This window comes from Myotis daubentonii, chromosome 1 (assembly GCF_963259705.1).
Source record: "Myotis daubentonii chromosome 1, mMyoDau2.1, whole genome shotgun sequence".
NCBI classification, from domain to species: Eukaryota; Metazoa; Chordata; class Mammalia; order Chiroptera; family Vespertilionidae; genus Myotis; species Myotis daubentonii.
This window is the reverse complement of record NC_081840.1, coordinates 77,744,741-77,767,983: the sequence shown is the minus strand read 5'-3', so window position 1 is coordinate 77,767,983 and position 23,243 is coordinate 77,744,741. Positions and strand designations below refer to the sequence as shown.

The 23,243-nt window shown below is 42.9% G+C and overlaps 1 protein-coding gene and 1 pseudogene across 2 annotated transcripts in view; one reads left to right on the top strand and one right to left on the bottom strand.

The window, feature by feature from the left end:
• Window positions 1-3,817: 3,817 nt before the first annotated feature.
• On the bottom strand, window positions 3,818-5,602 carry LOC132240206 (cleavage and polyadenylation specificity factor subunit 6-like; annotated as a pseudogene).
• A 7,920-nt stretch (window positions 5,603-13,522) lies between these two features.
• DAD1 (defender against cell death 1) overlaps window positions 13,523-23,243 on the top strand; it is a 29,618-nt gene continuing 19,897 nt past the window's right edge. The window contains exon 1 of one of the 2 annotated variants that reach the window (XR_009454228.1): window positions 13,523-13,820. Coding sequence is in view for 1 of the 2 variants with exons in the window: in XM_059707515.1 (XP_059563498.1) it covers window positions 13,610-13,820 (211 nt within the window). In the remaining variant the exon portion in view is untranslated. The remainder of the gene's footprint in view (window positions 13,821-23,243) is intronic. The other variant, XM_059707515.1, reaches the window with a different exon arrangement.

The window sequence follows — 23,243 nt, the reverse complement described above, 5'->3', positions numbered from 1 at the left end:
CAAAAAATCAGTTTCAATTGTGCAGAGGTACAGAGCAAGTCCATGAACAGAGGCAGTAGAAAACTGCCTAGGAACGCTTCTCTTCTACCTTTTTTAAAAGACAGGCCAGACTCGAATCCTTAGCCAGTCCGAGTTTTGACTTCCCTCCTGGAAGTCCCAGACATGGTGAATACCGTCTAGAAGCCCTTCCCCCAGATACAGGACAAGTCCCTTAGAGATTCTTGATAACCTAGAGCAGTAATCCATTCATCTAACCTTCAATAGAATAAGAGGCTGGATGAAACCACTCAATGTCCTCCAAGAGGATTTTAGCAAAATGACAAAATCGACAGACTAAACACATTGGACTCACAAATGCATTAGACTCATGTCGGGGTCCAGCTCCAGCAGGTCCAGGGGTTCCCCAAAGGTGTGGGCCGAGTCGGCAAAGAAGGAATGCCAAGGAGGCAGCATTCAGTTGATCAGCATAGCCAGGTTCTCTAGTCAAGTTCCCCAGCCAGGTTCTGTTCTTTATTTTCCTGTTACATCTGTATTTATATCAGTTGATTTTAATCCTATCTATTCTATTCCAAAGATTTGTTATCTCCATTCCAAGGTCACTACTCTACTGTTCTGTTAAGCTACAAGGAAGTAACTGAAGGAGATTATCCTAAATAAATATTATGTAGCTTAAGCATGATTGTTCGTAGTTGAAGTGATTAATTACCCGCCTGGCACTTAGTTAAGGAATTTTACTGATTTATTTCCTTCCTAGTGCAGGAGGCTGCCCATTGTCTTCACTAGCAGAGAAGTTCAAACAAGGATCCCAGAAGGCTGCTTGGTTTACTGTAGTCGTCTTTATAGTCATCTTTTTACTATAATTTTATGTATACAACATTAAAAGTACTGACACATTATAAACAAACAAACAAACAAACAAACAAACAAACAAACAAACACCCTGGAGGGTCTTCTGAAAGAAAAGACCCTTAATTCAGCACAGGCAGGGGGTGGGGCCCATAAAATCTCTCTGCCCCGAGGAGCTGTGAGCCAGCCCCTGAATGTCCCAATCAGACTAGAAAAGCCACAAATACCTTTAAATCTACCCCAGAATTCCAAAATTTCAACCTAACACAGCAAAATCACAGAGCACATCCAAGTCCCTAGTACACAAACATAAGACAGAAATTTTGTTAGGTGGGCCGGTTCCACCTCTGACAGAGAGCAAGCACCTTGGGAAAAGAACTCAGCGGCCTTGAACCCACGGCAGGGCCTGAGTTATGCACCGATTGTCTAGTCCTGACAATGGGGCCTCAAGCTATTTCCTGACCAAATAGTCTCAGAGTAAATCCTTCTAATATTTACTGACCTTTAAGATAGCCTGTCTGTTACTACAATTACCTGCCTGACCAAGGGTTTTATGTTTAACCAAAGTTGAATAAAAGGCTGACGAGGACTGGGCACCAGTGGAGGTCCTTCCCCTTGAGTTGGACTTGCCCACCTAGCCCCCCAGTATTTCTAAATTATCTCTTGTCTCTTCTCTTTCATTTGTGTGTGGCTCCTCTTTCAGATCCTGAACCCTAAACCATGCGGGATGTGGGGGAACACACATATAACACCTTAGTCCTGTTAATCCCTAACTCCAGGGAAAAATCCCCACCTGGGGAAACAACCTTTCTCGGGGAGGTGGTCCTGTTTAAAACACATAGCGCTAAGAGGGGGAGCAAACATATGCCATATACGCCTTGAAACATAAGCTGTGCAGATGTTTCTTCACTGCAGCAACTGTGTTAAGCAGCAAGGGTGGACCAGCTTCCGGCAAATTCCCCCATTTTTATTTTTTAAATGACAGCACGTGTAAATCAGCGGCCACCTCTTGGATTGGGTTGTTTAAGACTCGGAAGACCTGTTTGTGACTTTGCCCACAGGTCAGTCTGAGGTTTAACCCTATGTCGGCTCCCCACAGACTCACAAACAAGAACCAAAACAAACCAAGAAAACCAAGGCCAGAAGTACCCTCTGACGTCTCAGGGGTACCAAAGAAGGAGAAGTTATGGCTGCATCCAGCCCTTCTCACAACCCATCACCAGTGACCGGTCCCAAGACTCACCTCTAGAGGATTTCCCAGGTGACTCTGATGAAAATTTTTTTAAGGACGGGCCAACATCCCCTGTCCGCTAGCTGGATCCGAAGGGGAGTTCTCCGGGGCCCTGGAACTTCTCAGGGTGTGCACCCCCTAGAGACCCCTCAGTCTCCACGAACAGCTCAGGGGAGGTTTGGCCTCCCTTTGTGTCCAAAACAGCACCCCTAAGGGGCTGCATCTCACTGGGGCCTCCAAATGTTGTAATGTACCCCACGAATCACAGAAGGACAACTCAAGAAGTTGAATTAAAGAGTCACATTTATCGCAATCCGGGACTATGAGGGGCCATTCCCCAAATCTCATAGTCCTGCATTGCAATAAATGTGACTCTTTAATTCAACTTCTTGAGTCGTCCTTCTGTGATTCACGGGGTACATTACAACAAAATAGCCCAGCCGGTGTGGCTCAGTGGTTGATCAATGACCTATGAACCAGGAGGTCATTGTTGGATTCCCGGTCAGGGCACATGCCCAGGTTGCAAGCTCAATCCCCAGTGTGGGTCGTGCAGGAGGCAGCCAATGAATGATTCTTATCATTAATGCTTCCATCTCTCTCTCCCTTTCCCTTCCTCTCTGAAATAAAAATATATTTTAAAAAATTTAAATAAAAGTCACATTACTAGCTACATTTCAAATGCTCAATAGCCACAAGTGTCTAGTGGCTACCATACTGAACAGCACAGAGACATTTTCATCATCACAGAAAACCCTATTGGGCAATGTTGTCAAGCACTGATGATTTCAGCCCAATGTGTAGGGAGTGTTTTGCCTCCTGACTCTGTCTTCAGTGCCAGGGAGGGAGCAAGATTGAGGGATTCTCTTTATCAGACTCCCAAAGAGCTAGGAGATAAGGAAATCAGACAAAGGGGCCTGAAAATTTGTTATACTCTATCAGAGGCTGCAAGGACAGTTATATTAGCATAAAGGGATATGAGTTCATTGAAGATATTTGCTGCTTTATTGGGACTGAGAGCAGAGAGTTGATGCTGTAGAAATTTGACTTTGTGCTGTTTGAAATTTTCTCTTAAAATTTTCCTCCTGAAAATAATAACCTATTTAATCTGTTCTGTTAGAAAACAAGGTAAAAGAAAAACTAATTTCTTTTTCTGTACTCAAATCAACACTTCTGACACCAAATGTGTGGGTGTTTTTACACCAAGCATTTTTCCAATTCTTGGAGGACACCAACTGGGTGTCCAACAGTTGAGCTCAATGCTGACACCAACTGCCCTGAGTTAGTGCAGATTCCATAGGTTAAGGGCTCAGTCTCATAAGACTGTCCCCTACCCCAACTTCAGACACCAATCTCAAGTCCAGGTTGTCACCTGTGCTTCTGATGACCAACTATAAATTGGAGGTTCCCATCTTCCCTTCCTCAGGTTCAAAATTTTTCTAAAATGATTCACAGAACCCAGGAAAAGATTACTTATTAGATGACTGGTTTATTATAAAAGAATATAGCTCAGGAATAGCCAGATGGAAGAGATGCCTAGGGTGAGGTATGAAGGAAGGGGCATAGAGCTTCTGTGTCTTCTCGGGCTATATAACCCTTTCAGCACGGTGAACCTCTTGGTTAGGTTTTTTTTGTGTGTGTGTTTTGTTTTTTGTTGGGGTCCAACCCCAGCAGGTCCAGGGGTTCCCAAAGGTGTGGACGGAGTCGGCTAAGAAGGAATTTTTTTTTTTACCATTTATGCAAATTTTCTTTATTCAGATCTATTCCTGTTCATTTTTTCCATGAATCCTTACAGGTTCAGTTCAATCGCAAGAAGCAAACTGCTGGACAAGCGTCATATTTCCCTCATGAAGACTGTTTTGTCTTGGAAGGTGTTCCTCTTCCTTCAGCTTCTAGCAATGACAATACTCGTGCTCTCGGTCACGCTATCGGACTCGGTCCCGATCTCGGTCACAATGTCTCTCTCTTTTTCTGCTTCTCTCTCTATAATAATCATCATGACGATCTCTACTGCGGGATTTATGGCGCTGACTCTTTTCTCATGATCTACTATGGTCCCTCTCTCTTGGTCGTTCACGTCTTGATCCAGAACCATAAGACTTGGATTCAATTCTATGAAGGCAATCTTGCAGAAAGCTAATAAGAACTTTGCAACGATCATCACCAGATACTTTGGATTGTTTAATTAAAGAAATTGCAGTTACCAATGTCTTAATTGCACTCCCATAATCACCAGCGCTGGCATCAGACACAGCTCTTGAAATAGTACTGCCTGAGATTGCTCTATTTCTATTCATGATTTCTTCAAACTCAGCTTCACTCAGTGGAGTCCTTGCTGTATCCATTTTCCTTCCAGGAGGCCCATAGTCACCCCTATCATATGGCAGAGGTCGGCCATATGGATCTGTTGGTGGTGGATCCCGACTAACTGATGTAGGCATGCCGCTGTTAGTTGGTGGAGGAAAGAAAGCTGGGTTCACATGTGGAGCTGGCGGTGGGGCACCTGGTGGTGGTCCAGGAAGATGCGGAGGAAGAGCAAGTGTAAGGGGTGGCCCAAGAGGACCAGGTGGATGAGGTGGAAAGGGGCCTGGAGGTGGACTGTAGCCTGGAACTGGAGGTGGAGGACCAGGCAGAAGCGGACCCAAAGGAGGCAGCGCAAAAGGTTGTCCAGGAAAAAGAACTGGCAGTGGAGGGCGATCTCCTCGATTAGGAGGCCAAGCTAAAGGAGGAGGCAGAACCTGACCAGGTGGAGGTGGACCTGGAGGACCTAAGGGTGGACGTGATGGAGTCTGTCCAGCTAGAAAAGGTGGGGGTGGCCCTCCTGGTCCTGCTGACCCAGGAAATCTGTCACCAACAGGAACAGCCCCTGGAAAACGGCCCCGTCCTCTACCACCTTGTGGAAATGCTGCACGTGAACTGCCTCCTGGAGGACCAGCTTTACCTTTCCCAGACATTTGTCCTGATTGTGTAGTTTTCCTGGACTGCATTTCAAATTGATGCAGGAACTGTTTATTGCATGGAGTTACAACAGGATTCTGACCATGAAGTTCTCTTTTAGGCAACAGATCCATTAACTTTTTTGAGGATGCTTCAGATCCAACACCAATAAGGGCAAACCCCTTTGATTGGCCATTTGCTCGGTTTTCAAAAAACTTTATCTCCAAAATATCATTTACTCCCAAAGAATGCAGTGCTTCAGTTAAGTCTTCATCTGTTGTCCACCATGTTAGATTTCTAATATATAAAGCAATTCTCTTTCCCGTATCTGTATAGACAACATTTGGTGTGCTCCTTTACCCACATCATCACCAACAGCTGGTGGGAGAGTGCTCATGTAATCCCGGTCTTCTGGGGCATCTCCATTATTTGCAGATGGAGAGATGACATCATCACACAAATCTATCTGATCATGCCCACCATATTCAGCTTCCTGGTTGAACTCTTCGTCTACATCTGCGTAAATGTCTATGTGGTCCACATCGTCCGCCATCTTCCCTCAGCCTTGGCCTCAGTGGCCGCCGCCACCTGCAGGTCTAGGGATTCCCAAAGGTGTGGACAGAGTTGGCAAAGAAGGAATGACACAGAGACAGCGTTCAGTTGATCAGCAGCCTAGCCAGGTTCTCTAGCCAGGATCTCCAGCCAGGTTCTGTGTCTAGGTTCTTCAGCCATGTTCTGTGTTTTATTGTCTTGTTACATCTGTATTTATACCAGTTGATTTTAATCCTATCAATTTCTATTCCAGGAGAACCAAGATGGCGGCATAGGTTAACACCGGAGTTTGCTGCTTTGAACAACTACTTCAAAAGTGAAACTAAAAGACGGAAGGGACATCACCCAGAACCACAGGAACGCTGGCTGAGTGGAAGTCCTACAACTAGGAGGAAAGAGAAATGCATACGGACACTCAGAGGAGGCGCAGTGCTGAAGTCAAATTCTGAGGTGCGGAGTGCGTGGAGCGGGCTGGCGGCGGAGGGCGCGGTTGGCGTTTTCAATTGGGAGGGAGTCGCAGACTCTGAGCTCCAGATACAGGCGAGTCTTTAGGGACCCAGACTCAAACGGGAGAAGCGGGACTGTCTGGCTTCGGTCAGAGCGAGTGCAGCTTTCTCTCCGAGCTTTGCAGCGGGTGCTGGGACTCAGAGAGGCAGAGCCCCTGGGGACAGGACTGAGAGCTGCCATAACTGCTCTCTCCGGCCCACCCTGTTGATCCTGTGCGACCCGCCCTACCCAAGCCCTGCACAGAGGCATTTGCCGGATAGCCTCAGGCAAAGGCTAGATTAGCACCTCCCTAGAGGACAGAAGTTCTCTTACTGCTGACACAGCTGATTCTCATAGCCACTTGGCCTGGAGGTCAAACCCTCCCTGGTATTAGCTACAACAATCAAGGTTTAACTATAAGACTGCGAACAAAGACCACTAGGGGGTGCACCAAGGAAGCATAACAAAATGCGGAGACAAAGAAACAGGACAAAATTGTCAATGGAAGATATAGAGTTCAGAACCACACTTTTAAGGTCTCTCAAGAACTGTTTAGAAGCCGCCGATAAACTTAATGAGATCTACAAGAAAACTAATGAGACCCTCGATATTATGTTGGGGAACCAACTAGAAATTAAGCATACACGGACTGAAATAACGAATATTATACAGACTCCCGACAGCAGACCAGAGGAGCGCAAGAATCAAGTCAATGATTTGAAATGCGAGGAAGCAAAAAACACCCAATGGGAAAAGCAAAATGAAAAAAGAATCCAAAAATGCGAGGATAGTGTAAGGAGCCTCTGGGACAGCTTCAAGCGTACCAACATCAGAATTATAGGGGTGCCAGAAGATGAGAGAGAGCAAGATATTGAAAACCTATTTGAAGAAATAATGACAGAAAACTTCCCCCACCTGGTGAAAGAAATGGACTTACAGGTCCAAGAAGCGCGGAGAACCCCAAACAAAAGGAATCCAAAGAGGACCACACCAAGACACGTCATAATTAAAATGCCAAGAGCAAAAGATAAAGAGAGAATCTTAAAAACAGCAAGAGAAAGTAACTCAGTTACCTACAAGGGAATACCCATACGACTGTCAGCTGATTTCTCAACAGAAACTTTGCAGGCCAGAAGGGAGTGGCAAGAAATATTCAAAGTGATGAATACCAAGAACCTACAACCAAGATTACTTTATCCAGCAAAGCTATCATTCAGAATTGAAGGTCAGATAAAGAGCTTCACAGATAAGGAAAAGCTAAAGGAGTTCATCACCACCAAACCAGGATTATATGAAATGCTGAAAGGTATCCTTTAAGAAGAGGAAGAGGAAGAAAAAGGTAAAGATACTAATTATGAACAACAAATATGCATCTATCAACAAGTGAATCTAAGAATCAAGTGAATAAATAATCTGATGAACAGAGTGAACTGGTGATTATAATAGAATCAGGGACATAGAAAGGGAATGGACTGACTATTCTTGGGGGGGAAAGGGGTGTGGGAGATGTGGGAAGAGACTAGACAAAAATCGTGCACCTATGGATGAGGACAGTGGGTGGGGAGTGAGGGCGGAGGGTGGGGTGGGAACTGGGAGGAGGGGAGTTATGGGGGGGGGGGAAAGAGGAACAAATGTAATAATCTGAACAATAAAGATTTAATAATAAAAAAAATTTCTATTCCAAAAGTTAGGGTGTTTCTTATCTCCATTCCAGGGAGTAAAGATTATGTAGCTTAAGTGTGATTGTTCCTAGTTAAAGTGATTAACTACCCACCTGGCACTTAGTTAAGGGGTTTTACTGATAAAAATCCTCACCTGGGGAAACGACCTTTCTCGGGGAGGTGTCCTGTTTAAAACACATAGCGTTAAGAGGGGGAGCAAACATATGCCATATATGCCAGGTCCCTTGAAACATAAGCTGTGCAGATGTTTCTTCCCTGCAGTGACTGTGTCAAGCAGCAAGGGTGGACCGGCTTCTGGCAGTTTTTAATGGAGGCTACATTATATTGGCATGACTGATTAAATCATTGGCCATTGGTAAATGAATTCAATCTCTAGCCAGGGTGTTGGACTGAAAGTTCCAACCCTCTACTCCTTTGGGTGGTGCCGGAAGCCAGTCCATCTTTGCTGCTTGACACAGTCGCTGCAGGAAAGAAAGATCTGCACAGCATATGCTTCAAGGGACCTGGCGTATATAGCATACTGTTCTTAATATGTTTGCTCCCCTTAGCGCTGTGTGTTTTAACCAAGGTCACCTCTCCGAGAAAGGTTGTTTCCCCAGGTAGGGATTTTCCCCTGAAGTCAGGGAGGGGATAAAACTCCTTAACTAAGCGCCAGGCGGGTAGTTAATCACTTTAACTACAAACAATCATGCTTAAGCTACATAATCTTTACTCCCTGGAATGGAGATAAGAAACGTCCTAACCTTTGCAATAGAAATTGACAGGATTAAAATCAACTGGTATAAATACAGATGTAACAAGACAATAAAAGGCAGAACTTTGCTGGAGATCCAGACCAGAACTTGGCTGGAAATCCTGGCTAGGCTGCTGATCAACTGAACACTGTCATTCCTTCTTCGCCGACTCCATCCACACCTTTGGGGACCCCTGGAACTGCTGGGGTTGGACCCCAGCAGGGTGGTTCCCCTGGCAACCATTTTGTTAGGGGCTTTCCAAAAGTCACTTTATTAACATAAACTCAAGTGTGGTTGTGTGGAGAAGAAACTTTCCTCCACCCTCTTAGCTTTTTCTAGCTGGTCCCATAATCAAATAGACATGAGACAGATTGACAAGAAGAAAAATGACCAAATTTAATTACATATGTAGATATGGGAACCCCACATACATGAGGTATATATAAGCTAAGGATGAGGCAAAATAGAGACAGGAAGGTCATTCATTCTCAGGAGAATAAGAGTTGATGTTAGAACTCTGCCCCACCCTATAGATAGGTCATAAAAAGTTATTTCTGATGATGACTCTAATTATGGGTAAGACTCTTAATTAACTTCTTTAAGGGAGAGGTAAAAGTTCCTTGTGAACACTCAGGGTCTCAATTGCCTTCAGCTCAAAATAATTCACATGCCCAGACAGCACATCTTGGGGAGGCCTGTTCTGAAGTCCTTTAGTTGAAAGGGCCTTGTTATGAACACAAAGGATGCCCCTTTCACCCTTGTTGCTCTGTAGCTAGTTCAGGAAGTGCGGACAAAGCCAAATATTATAACAAAAGACTGCTCTTATCTTAGGAAATTACAAGGAATTTAGGAGCTCTGTGCCAGGAGCCCTGATGAAGACCAAATATGTATTTCTTATTATATCACAACAAAATGTATCATATAGGGAAAGGGGGTTTTGGCCACACTGTGGCCAGTGTTTAAAAGGTGGAGCTGTCGCCGAAACCGGTTTGGCTCAGTGGATAGAGCGTCGGCCTGCGGACTGAAAGGTCCCAGGTTCGATTCCGGTCAAGGGCATGTACCTGGGTTGTGGGCATATCCCCAGTAGGAGATGTGCAGGAGGCAGCTGATCGATGTTTCTCTCATCCATGTTTCTAACTCTCTATCTCTCTCCCTTCCTCTCTGTAAAAAATCAATAAAATATATTTTTTAAAAAAAATAAAAGGTGGAGCTGTTACATGCAATATTAAAGACAAGCAAAAGGAGGGATCTGAAAGAGAAAATGAAAATACAAGAGGGAAAGGATTGGAAAAGACACAAGAGACTCTTCTTTCCTGTGTGAGTGTGTGTGTGTGTGTGTGTGTGTATTTAGAAGCGTCCTTTTCTTTGGAGGATTTGTGTTTCTTTTGATAAAGAATGCCTTTTTTTTTTTTTTTTTTTTTTACTGTGGAGAGACACACTGTAAAGTCATGGCCTTGGCTTATAAGGGGGACTCTCTTGCTCCTTTACTTTCCCATTGTTTTATAATGTTAAGTGTTGAAGGGTAGAAGAATAGGCCGCCTAAAAATCTGTCACTGAAGCATGGGATTATTTTGAGTTGAAAGTAACTGAGAAGCAGCAGGATACAAGAAAGGCTCTCTGTTCTCTATTTGTCTAAAAGCAGGACATGAACTTGTAGGGTGCTCCCCCTCATCTCTCTACCAGTAAGAACAGAAGAACTCTAGATGCTTATCAGCCAGAGAAGGCACCAGAGGAATCCATCTAACAAATTTTACTAATTCTTACTTTTCATGAATTCCCTTATATATTTACTCACGATTTGCTCAAAGTCCTTTTCCTTTGCCTTGTTCACTTCCCTAAAAATACAATGCTCTTTTTTTTTTAAGGTGCTCTATGAGCCCAAGTTCTAACCACCCTTCTGAGTTACTCATAATTGAGTGTTCATATATATATGTGCAACACACATATTAATAGACATATTTTTGTTTTTCTCTTGTTAAATTGTCTTTTGTCAGTCTAATTTACAGGGTCAGTGAACTTAAGATGGGTAGAGAGAAAACAGTTTTTTCTCTTCTTAAAAGATAAACTGAGACATATTAAAAATTTTAAGAGTTTATTTGAACAAAAATTAGTTCCAATTGGGCAGCATCCAATCTAGCAGACAGAAAGGAGCTCTGAGGAGCTGTACAAAACCAAAGACTTTTATAGCCAGAAGGGAAGTGGTAATAAGGAATTTATATCAGGCAAAAAAAAAAAAAGTGTGCTGTTTATTTCCTTTAGGCCAGGGGATGGCACAGGTCCTTTGGCAGGTTACCTAGTTAGTGCTGATCATGTGATTCCTGATTGACTGGTTTAAAGTTCCATTTCTGGGAGAGCTGAATCTGTAATTAAGTTAATTCTCAGTTTGGTGATGTGGGATTTAGCATAAGCAACTCCATTTTGGGTGTGTTGTCTTGTTTATAACACTTTTCAACAGCATTTTACTAATAAAACTCCTAAGGTCTATTGTGACTTCAGCTTCAACTTATAAATTTGATTTGCCCTTTGAGAGCCACTCAAGTTGCAGTCACTCCCGTGCCATCTTTTGTATGCCCCAAATATTGGGGCTCTGTGGTTTGGCCAACTTTTATTTTTAATTTATTTCTTAGAGAGAGAGAAAAATCAATTTGTTCCACTTATTCATGCATTCATCGGTTGCATCTTGTTTGTGTCCTGACTGGGATAGAACCAGCAACCGTGGATTATCAGGACAATGCTCCAACTGAGTACCTGGCCAGGGCTCCTTGGCTAACTTTGAAGTATTTAGAGAAATAGGGGAAGCAGACATAGATACCATGATGAATAATAATTAGTAATAGCTAATATTTACTGTACATTCACTGTTTTAATTACTATACTAGGTATTTAATGCTTAACATCTAATTTAATAATCACAACATTATAACAACCTAGGTATTTTTACTTCCATTTTATAGAAAAGGAAAATGAGGCTGTCAGACTAATTTGTCCTATATTAGATCACTACTGAACAGCAGAATCAAGGCTCACATTCAGGATTGTCTGATCCTAGAGGCTGCACTCTTACCCACTATTCTGGACATGAATTTTTACATATATTACTATTCTAATTTAAACTATTGAAATTATTGAACCACTAGTATTAGCAATTTCCCATTGACAGATCAATCAAAAATGTTTCAATGATTATAGAATCACAAACTGAACACATAATAAAACATTTCATTTTCTTGCTGTTTTAAGTCCACAAAGGCTTTTAGTTCATTCTATTGGTGTTTGACTTTGCAGGTCTCAGAAAAGGATGCATTCTGGAGGTGAATTTGATGTTTTTCATCTCTTCTACTTTCCCCTTGTGGGATTTCCTGTGGCGATGCTAATGATGATATTTGTCATGGACCAAAGGCACACAAAACATAAGGGAAAAAATGCTGGAAGGAGCCTGGCTGATGGAATAGCACCCCCCCCCCCCACCCGGAGGAATCTACTCCTGAATGATTAAAAAATATTAGCTAAGCCTTTAAAGTTTGAGGTTGAATACTGGGGAGGAAGCTATCCTCTTACTTGCTCATGAGGATGGGAGAAAGGTTGAACTTGTCAGAGAAACTTATGCTTCTTGCCATATTATATTGAAATAAAAAGCAGAGGGGTTGCCCACTCTCCCCCCCCCCCCCCCAGCAACATCAGAGAGTTTAAGCTGAACTTAAATTCATATAGCAATACAAATCTCAGTGGGTCTAAATATAAACATATCTCTTCAAATAAATTGTAAAGCTTTCTGAGGACATGGATTATTTTTCGTCTTTCTAGAACCTAAGCAAGGCTTCGCCCACCACTGATAATCAGTACGTTAGTTGATGCCGATAGATTTTTCCAGTCTAAACATAAATAAAAAAAGAAAATAAAGGAACATTGTCATTCACTTGTAGGCATTTTACCGAGTACCTAGGATAGCTCAAAGTTATTAATAAGCTGAAAAAGAACCTGCTTATGTGTGACTTGCAGCCGAAAGATGAGATGAACTAAGTCTGGAGGGTCAAATTCATGTGAAATCAAACGGGCCGCGGAAGCCAGAAATTAAAGTGAACCTTATTTTGTAAAAAAGTTAAAACGGTAAATATAGTTAACCCCACTTGTTAAAATATAAAACCTCAAATTTTCAGTTTCCTCTGCAAAATGAGTTGGAGGGGAAAGGGGTTGAACCAGGCAATGCTTTTGCGAGCCTTTCAGCACTGACATCCTGGGATATTACACGGGGTTCAAGACTTCAGCTTGGGAGTAAAAGGCTGCTAAACTTCGTTTACTTTATGTACTTTAATCCATTATTTTAGTCTCCCCCCCCCCCCCCCACCTGGCCTCATTCTCCCCACCTCACCCTTCGTTCTCTTCCCAATCACCCGCTCTTTTTTTGACTGTAGGATTCCTCCGGAGGGTACCTACAACTTAACGTGGGACCCGAGGAGATACCCAATAAATGTTTGCTGAATGAACGAATACCTGTGGGCTCAGGTTCTACCGCGCTTATTCATAAGCACCTCCAGGGCCAGCTCAGGGCCCTTGTAGAGGTCAAGCTCACTCGTTCCCTACTCGCCGCACTTTCCTCCTCCAATAACCACTTCTAAACTGGTGCCTGAGCAGTTATTCGCTGCAGTTATTCATTGACTTGTTCCAAAGAGCTGGGACAGGCATATGCAGTCAGGCTCAGGGCCGAGCTGGTACTGAACCTGGGGAGTGCCAGGCATTGACGTAAAACAGAACCAGTTAATCTTTGAGGAGCAAAGAGAGAGCGCGGGAACCCTCGGGTAGCTACGCGGTCCGCCGTAAAACCTCTCCTCTACTTCCTTTCACTGTATCTTGTTGCCAGAGCAACCGCGAGCTAGGGTAGAAAGAGTACACGTCTCCTGCTCTGACGGAAGATCTATTGCGCAGGCGCATTAGCTATACTGGCGGTAGTTCTGTCAGTCGATGTATTCTGCGTCCGCGCATTGGTTGTTTCGCGCTTTGGCCCACCCTACGCCTGCGCAAATTGGCCAATCGGGGCGGGTGGAACTGGGTTACAGCGTTGCGCACGCGCGAACGCTACATCCGGTGTGGTGGTCGTTTCCTCTCGGAGTTTGGCGAGTGCAGGCTGCCGGATCGATCTTGTAGTCATGTCGGCTTCAGTAGTGTCGGTCATCTCGCGGTTCTTGGAAGAATACCTGAGCACCACTCCTCAGCGTCTGAAGTTGCTGGACGCGTACCTCCTGTATATACTGCTGACCGGGGCGCTGCAGTTCGGTTATTGTCTCCTCGTGGGGACCTTTCCCTTCAACTCTTTCCTCTCGGGCTTCATCTCTTGTGTGGGGAGCTTCATCCTAGCGGGTAATACTTCTATAAGTAATCGCAGTAATAATGTTATTGTGGGGCGCTGCTTTTATTCTCACAGTACTCTTTATGTCAGACCACCGCCTCGTGAAGCTGTGAGGGGAGCCTGCATTGCCCTCTTTTTGTGAGTGGGGAAATTGAGGCTCAGAAAGGTTGTCACATACCAAATACCAAAAAAGCCCCCTCGTAGCTGGAATTAAATGTGTAAAACATCGACCTTCATGCTGCTGCTCAACCTGGTGATCCACATCACTTTGGTCCAGGGAAAAAAGTTCATTCCAATTTTCACTTAGCTTTCACACCCTTTTAAGGTTGGTAGACTTTTAAAATAGAAAACCCAACTCTGAAGCATCTTCTCACCTTGACCTAATCATTACCAACCTCCGGTGAGATGTTTCAATGAACAGTGTAAGAAATATAAGCATGGGAGCTTTGCTTGTCGAATCATCCTTTACTTGACTTTGGCTTTTAGCTGCTCCTGCTTATTTCTTGTGGATGAAGATGTTGTTTCACTACCCTGAACTCAGTTTTTATTCACATAGTTCTATTTTTTTTAAACCAAAGAGTCATCCTTGACTTTTAAATATTTTTATTAATTTCAGAGAGGAAGGGAGAGGGAGAAGAGAAACATTAATGTGAAAGGGAAACATGGATCGGCTGCCTTTTGCATGCCCCTGGCCGGGAATTGAGCCTGCAACCCAGGAATCCAACTGGCAACCACGTGAGCCACACTGGCTAGGGCACATAGTTCTATTTTAGCATTATTATTCTTTCTGATTCCTAGTGTTTGATATCTTGTAGACTGCCATATTTAATGAGAGCTGACTGTCCTCCATAAATTTTTGCCAAAAATCTGACCTTTTTTCTTTAAAAAAACCCAAAACATTTTATTTATTTTTTACAGAGAGGAAGGGAGAGGGATAGAGATTTAGAAGCATCAATGAGAGAGAAACATCGATCAGCTGCCTTCTGCACACCCTCCACTGGGGATGTGCCCGCAACCAAGGTACATGCCTTTGACCGGAATCGAACCTGGGACCCTTAAGTCCGCAGGCCGATGCTCTATTCACTGAGCCAAACCGGTTAGGGCCTGACATTTTTTCTTGAACAGGGATTCAATGAATACTGAGTCCAGAATTGGGTCAGGGGGTGTTAGCTAGTCCAGTTTATAGGTGGCTACCACATGGACCTTGTCGGTCACTGGTATTGTCTACTACGTGACTTTAAAAACATACTAGAATTCATGTTTGTTTTTTCCAGTGATCATCATCAGTCAGGCCATCGTATTTTGAATCTAATAACATTGGTATTATGGTAAAAGCTTTGGGGATACATCAAGTGTATGTCCTCAAATAGTTTACAGTCTATGTAGGGCACAGACAAAATATAGCATTAAAATGGTCTGGAGACTTCATTAGAGCTTTAAGTATAGATCTGTAGAATGCTTTTACACATTCAAATTACTAGTTCAGACTCAGATAAACTCTACCTTCTCTCTTTCTTAGAACTTAAAATAAGTCCAAGGACTTAATGACTTATGCACTCACTGGGTCTGCGTTGCAGTTAGCCTGTTGATCAGTTGAATATTTCATTATCTTTACATTTTGCCCTAGATGACCAAGACCTGGTTCTCTGTGGCAGCATGTTGGCCTTCAGGAGTTGACAGAGTGCCATCATCAGATGCACCAGATACCCTACCCTCTTTGCTATAGACTCTTCCTCCCCTTACCCCAAATTCTGTTCATGACTAAGAATTTTTATTAGCCGGTTGGGAGAAGAATCTTGAGAAACTCTGGTGAATTTTATTGGGTGATTTTGTCTTTCAGGTCTGAAAAGGGTAGGAATAGGATAGGGCCTCAAAGCTGATTAAAAAAAAAAAAATAAGACATCTCTATGCTGAAATCACCTGGGCTTCATAAGTTTCTAGGGTTAAAATGACTCCTTAGGGCTACTTGGACTACTAGAGTTGTATGCTAAAACCAGAAGATTTTTTTGAGCAGATAATATATTCTTATGCCAAGTCCTGTTTTTGAGGCTGTTGTGGCTAAAGGAGAATTGGCAGATTCCCTTCTCTTTTCCCCAATGAGAAGTCAATGACTTGCCATTGAATAGAATACCTAGTGAAAGGGCACTTTAATAGTGGAGTCAGGTTGGGGGGGCGATGGATTTCAAAGCTGCTAGATACTAGTAACAGGTAATTGGGCCAGAGAAATGACAGTTCTAGGAAAAGAAAGGATGACAGTTCGCAGTTACCATAGAAGGGCATCATTTACATTTCTTTTGATAGCGTCAACCTTACTAAATCCTGCCTGCTCTTCCATTTGATAGCCCAGGTACTCAACTGGAGACTAGTTTTAAGGGGAAATATGTATTTAAAGTTTATCCTTTGTTCTGATTGTTGGGAAGGGAAGCCTTGAACCTATTTATGGTGCTGATGTTTCTCACTTTCCTGTGGTTGTGTTTCCTGTTGGAAGAGAAGGGAGGAAGTCAGTTTGGTTGAGAAAGGGAATTGTAGGTGATTATGTTGATTGGTAGTACTGCATACTGGAACTTCGAGTGCTCAGGCCAAGGAATTTGAATTTTATCTTGTAGGTTTAGGAAAGCATCTAAGGATTTTTTTTTTTAATTTGAGTAAGGGAGAGACTTAAAATTGGTGTTAGCATGTAGGATGAATTGGAGGGAAAAGTTCCCTGATTTCTTTTTAGCAGTCTGTTCTCTTCCATTCCTTCTGTCTGCATTTATTTAGCATGTGTTCTTTGGAAATTGATCAGTACATTTTAAACCAATATAGAATGCTACCACACTTTTAAAAAGACTAGTGTTATTTGGGCCTGATGAAAATTGTCTGATTCTCCTAGTCCTTCATGCCTCAGAGACTTACCCATTGTTTTAAGAAAGAGCCAGAAATTTTCAAGAAAATTGCCATTGAGAAATTTGTGGGGTTTTTTTGAGCGGGGAGACGGGAGTGGTCAGTGGAGGGATCAACTGTATAGTAAAGTAGGCTTTACAAGGACCTCAGAGGTAGAATATTTTTGAAATCTTCACCTCAGATTTCAAACATCCTCAGCAGTTGACTTTATATTGCGGTTAGATATCTCAAGAGGAGGACATCTGTCCCTTTTCCAGACAAACATTCCGGTGTTAGGTAGCCCTTCTAGTTTCCTTTTTTACCTAACTGAAATCCCTCTTTCTGCTCATTTAAAGTGTTATGTAGGAGGGATAAGTGGAAAACAAAGTCTTAAGATAAGTCTTTAATCTTGAAATAATTTTTTTTAAAAAATATATTTTTATTGATTTCAGATAGAGGGAAAGGGAGAGAGAGAGATAGAAACATCAATGATGAGAGAAAATAATTGATTGGCTGCCTTTTGTGGTTTGAGCCTGCAATCTGGGCATGTGCTCTGACCAGGAATCAAACTGTGACCTCTTGGTTTATAGATTCACACGCAACCACTGAGCCGGCTGGGCTTGAAATAATTTTAAAAGTCATTTCACAACTTTGGTCTATTATGTTCTCTAATCTATATGAAACAATTTTTGATTAAAAAAATAGTTTTGTTTCCCCTTGTTTACAGATGCAAAAGCAGTTTGATTTGAAAGATAAGGAAGTCTACTCCAGAATGTTTTCTGAAAGTAGTTAGGCTGTGTGGACCAGGGGGTCTGCATTTTGGAGGGAATTATCCATCAGCTTTATGGACCTTTATATTATCTCTCATAACTGCTATCCAAGAGATTGGAAGTTTGCCAACCTTGTGCCTGAGAGTCTTCTAAATCTCTCATGTCCATTGCTGCCATCTCTTTTTTCCTCCTCCCTCCCTCCCTCCCTCCCTCCCTCCCTCCCTCCCTCCCTCCCTCCTTTTTCTTTATTGATTAAAGTATTACATATGTGTCCTTATCCCCCCATTACACCCCCCCCCCCCCACACACACACTCATGCCCTCACCCCCTGGTGTCTGTGTCCATTGATGATGCATATATGCATGTGTACAAGTCCTTTGGTTGATCTCTCCCCCTTACCCCCACCCTCCCCTACCTTCCCTCTGAGGTTTGATGGTCTGATCAATTGCTTCTCTCTTCCTTTCTTTTTTTTTGGATTAATCCTCACCTGAGGATATTTTTCCATTGATTTTTAAAGAGAGTAGAAGGGAGAGGGAGAGACAGAAAGAAACATTGATGTCAGAGAGACACATCGATTGGTTGCCTCCTGCATGCACCCAACCAGAGCCGGGGAAATCTGCAACCAAGGTACGTGCCCTTGACCCGAAGCGAACCTGGGACCCTTTAGTCCTCAGGCTGACACTCTATCCACTGAGCCAAACCAGCGAGGGCTTCTTTTATTTTATTTTTTAAAATTTTTATTGTTGAAAGTATTACGTATGTCCACTTTTTTCTTCCATTGACCCCTCTCCAGCTTGCCCTGCCCCCTGCCCCCTGCCCCCTGCCCCAGACCTTCACCACCCTGTTGTCTGTGTCCATGGGTTATTCACATACCGATATGCATTGCTACCTCTTTATCCTCAGTTGACTCAGGCTCTTATTTAGACTGCTGTAAGCTTCATTACTAATAATCTCCCATCCTCCAGGACCTCTCCCTCCAGTCCATCTTCCACTATGTTTGCAAGCTTGTTTTGTCTTGCAGGTCTGATTGTGCTGCTCCCTACCTAAAGTGTCTGTGTTCCCAAGGAAAAATTACAATTTCTTTTCATAGTATATAGGCTCTTTCATGATGTCCTGTTCATATCTCCAGTTTTATCTCTTGCTTTTACTCCCTGTACTTTATCCTCCTGCATTATCAAGTTACTTGTTATTCCCTGAACATCTCAAGCTATTTTACCTTTGCTCGACTATCTGGAAAATTCCTTTACTTCTTACACATCTCAACTCAAGACATGCTTCCCTTTGGAGCCCTTCCCTGACTCTCCCAGCATAGGTCTTTTCTCCTGTATTCCTATTTCACTGTGTGTGTGTGTGTGTGTGTGTGAGAGAGAGAGAGAGAGAGAGAGAGAGAGAGCGCGCGTGCGCGAGAGAGATATGGCACCGATATTGTGTTGTATTTGTTTACATGTCTGTCTTCTCTCTGGAAGGTAAAGCCCTTGAAGGTAGGAACTGTTGTCGTCATCTCTGCATGCTTAGTGTTTAACATTGTATATGTTAAATTGTGAGCATGCCCATAATAATTTAAGGAATACTGAGCAATTTATGTGCCAGATTCTCTGCCAAGGAACTGAGGATTCAACTGCAAAACACAACTGGCCTCTATTCTCTCAGTTTATAATCTAGGTGGAAGGTACAGACAAGTAAATATGGATATAGTGCTGTGATGGAGAAGCATTGGTGAGTAAAGGAACACAAAAGGGTGCTCAGTCCTGCTTTGTGGTCTTGTAACACTTCCCTGGTATGTTTGCTTTTCTAAACTATGCTTTATAACTTTTTTCTCCACTCTTTATATTTCCTCTTTTTCTGTATTCTCAGTTGATGATCTTGCTTTATTTTTCCACTGATAAAAGTAGACAGGAATCCTTTCATCTTCCCACCCAGGAATCAGGAGTCCACCTGCACTTGTATCCCTGCTCTGTGGCCTACTTCCCATGATGGTGGATAATGTGTCCCTTTCCTTTCAAAGGCCAATTCCTTCACTTGTGTGGAGGATCCAGTCCTCTTGCTCACTCAGAGACTCAGCTTCTGCAATCATCCTTTTATTCTGCATTATTAATTTCTCTCTCTAATTTATCCTTTCATCATACAAACATGCTCTAGTATTGTTCAATTAAATTTTTGTATTTGACTCCAGATACCCCTCCTGGTATCATTCCATTTTTTTTTTCTTCTTGATCATCACAGAATTCTTAGAAAAAAATAGTCTAGTTGCTGTTTGTTCATTTTTCATTCATTCCTTAACCTATTCTTGGTGATGGTCTTTTTCCAACACTAAGTGGAACTACTCTTGCCAGGTCTAATGGCCGTCTACCTCACCTTACCTGAAAGCTCAGCAACATTTAGCATTTAATGTAGTTGGCTGCTTTCATCTGTGTGGAGTACTTCTCGAAATTTTTTCTAAACTACACTCACTTTGTTTCTTCTCACCTCATTGGTTTTTCCTTCCTACTGTTAGTGGTAGGTTCTTCTCTGTTGGAGGTGATGGTTCTTGATACCTTCTCTATATTTTGTTTTATAGGTAAATTTAAATAATGTCTATGTAACTACAACTACCACATTTATATTTTTAATTCTGACCTGTTCCCTGAATTCTAGATTGGTAAATCCAGTTGCCCACTTGACATCTTCACTTGATGTCTGATATGCAACTCCAGATTGAACCTTCTCACCCAGTCATCTCCCTCAGTCTGATCTGTTATACTAAGACATGTCAAGATTGTTATTGCTGCCTAGAATGCTCTGCCCTTAGATCCTGTCTTTCAAATTGTGGCCTTCTATAGCACTTTCTTTGAGAGGTTTGTGAACACCAAATAAAAAATAGCTTCCCAGTCACTCTGTTATTACCTTGCTTTATTTCCTTCATAGCACACATCTCTACATGATATTTCCTTGTTTATTTGTTTACTTATGTACTGCATGTTTCTCTCCACCTGAGTATAAGTTCCTTGAGAGACAGATATTTGTCTGTCTTGTTCTGTGCCATATTCCCAGCACATACTAAATGCTCAGTTAATTAATTAAAGTATTTAACCTTTACTGCTGAAAGTATTACAGATGTCCCTCACTTTCCCCCATATTGCCCCCCCCCCCACCTGGTTCCTGCCCCACCCATCCCAGCCCTTCACCACCCTATTGTCTTTGTCCATATGAAATGCATATATGCATGTAAGCTCTTTGGTTAATCTCTTCTTGGTCCCCTTTCCCCCTTCCCTCTGAAATTTGTCATTCTGTTCCATGTTTCCATATCTCTGGTTCTATTTTATTAATTAGTGTATTTTGTTCATTAGATTCCTAGTTCATTTATTTTGATTTTTAGATTCAATTGTTGATAGATATGCATTATTGTCATTTTAATCTTCATATTTTTGGTCTTTTATTTCTTCTCCTTCTCCTTTTCCTTCTTCTCCCCCTCCTCCTTCTTCTTCCCCTTTAACATTCCATGGTTTGGTGGTGATGAACTCTAGCTTTTCCTTGTCTGGAAAGCTCTTTATCTGACACCTTTGATTCTAAATGATAGCTTTGCTGGATAGAGTGACCTTGGTTGTAGGTCCTTGCTATTCATCACTTTGAATATTTCTTGCCATTCCCTTCTGGCCTGCAAAGTTTCTGTTGTAAAATCAGCTGACAGTCATATGGGCACTCCCTTGTAGGTAATTAACTGCTTTTCTCTTGCTGCTTTTAAGATTCTCTCTTTGTGTTTCACCTTTGGCATTTTATTTTATTTTATTTTTAAAAATATATATTTTACTGATTTTTTACAGAGAGGAAGGGAGAGGCATAGAAAGTTTGAAACATCAAGGAGAGAAACATTGATCAGCTGCCTCCTGCACACCCCCTCTTGGGGATGTGCCCACAACCAAGGTACATGCCCTTGACTGGAATCGAACCTGGGACCCTTCAGTCCACAGGCCAATGCTCTGTCCACTGAGCCAAACCAGTTAGGGCACCTTTGGCATTTTAATTATGATGTGTCTTGTTATGGGCCTCTTTGGGTTCATCTTGTTTGGGACTCTCTGTGCTTCCTGGACTTATATATACCTATTTCTTTCACCAGGTTAGAGAAATTTTCTGTCATTATTTTTTAAAATAGATTTTCAATATCTTGTTCTCTGTCTTCTCCTTCTGGCACCCCCATGAGGTGACTGTTGATACGTTTGAAGTTATCCCTTACACTATCTTCAGAGGCTCCTTACACTATCTTCATATTTTGGATTCTTTTTTCTTTTGCTGTTCTGATTGGGTGTTTTTTGCTTTCTTATATTCCAAATCACTGATTTGATTCTCAGCATCCTCTACTCTACTGTTGATCCCCTATAAATTATTCTTTATTTCAGTTAGTGTATGTTTCATTTCTGACTGGTCCTTTTTTATGCTGTTGATGTTCTCACTAAGTTCTTTGAAATTCTCATTAAGTTCCTTGAAGTTCTCATTAAGTTCCTTGATCATCCTTATAACCATTGTTTTGAACTCTATATCTGGTAGTTTTCTTGTTTCCATTTCATTTTAGTTCTTTTTCTAAAGATTTCTCCTGTTCTTTCATCTATGACATGTTTCTTTGTCTCTGCATTTTGGCTGCTTACCTGTGTTTGTTTCTATGTATCAGGTAGATCTGCTATGTCTTCTGGAATTGGTAGCATGGCCTTGTATAGGGCCCAGTGGCTCAGCCTCCCCAGTCACCTGAGCTGGGCATTCCTAGTGCACCCCTCTGTGAGCTGTGTGCACTGTCCTATTATAGTTGAGCCTTGATTTATGTTGGCGTCACTGGGAGGAACCAACCCCGGCCAATCGGTTGCAAGGATTGGTTATGACTATAGTGGAAGATCTGCTGTGCAGGGGCTGACCCTGTGGAGTAGGACTTGCGTCAGTGGGGCTTTGATGCTCACCAAGACTGCCCCTTGAATGTGTCACTGGTGGAGTTGGAAGGGTTGTAATCTGGTGTAGTTGAAGTTGACCACTGGGTGCACTGGCTCTGAGGCCTTCTGGGAGGTGCAAAGTCAGCCTTTGCCTATGTCCTGCATGGAGCCACCCAGCATGAGCTACAAAGCAACCTGCAGATGACTGCTACTTCTGTTGAGCTTGGAGGTGCTCAGGAGAGGCCAAGCTGTGAACCAGGGTGGGCTGTCGCTAGTGCCAGGCCTGGGGCCACTTACTGAGAGGTATGGGGCACACTGATGCCAGCTGCTGCTTGTTTGAGAGATTTTAGGAAAGTCCAAAGCATGGGAGGAGAGGCCAGTTGTATGGAAAAGCCACTGGAAATGGCTTGGATGAGCCTGCAAGTAGGGAGGAGCAGGGTCTCAGGGAATCACCAAGGTGGGGTAAAAAGTGTGAGCCAGGTTGAAGGAGATTCAGATATGGCAAAGCCTGTCAGCTCTATGGCAGGTGGTCTCACCAAAGGAACACTGGCCTTTGGCAGCAACTTCTGTCTGAGAGAAAGCTGTTCCTTCAGGTCTTGCCCCGATTCCAGACAAGTTAGTTCCTCCCTGCATGTTCCATGTTCCTTTCATGCTGCTGCCCCAGCGCTGGAGCTCAGAGGGAGTGAGTCTAAGTAGGGCCATGCATCGGTCCTTTAAGAGGAACTGCCTGGGACTCCTGCAGCTTCCGTGTCACTCAGCCTCAATCCCCTCTGGTTCTCACAGCCAGAAGTTGTGGGGACTTCTCTTCCCAGCATTGGAATGCTGGACTGAGGGCTTGGTGTGGGGCAGGGACCCCTCACTTCTCAGGGAAACCTCCACAGCTAAAATATCCCTCCCCTTTTTAAACTGC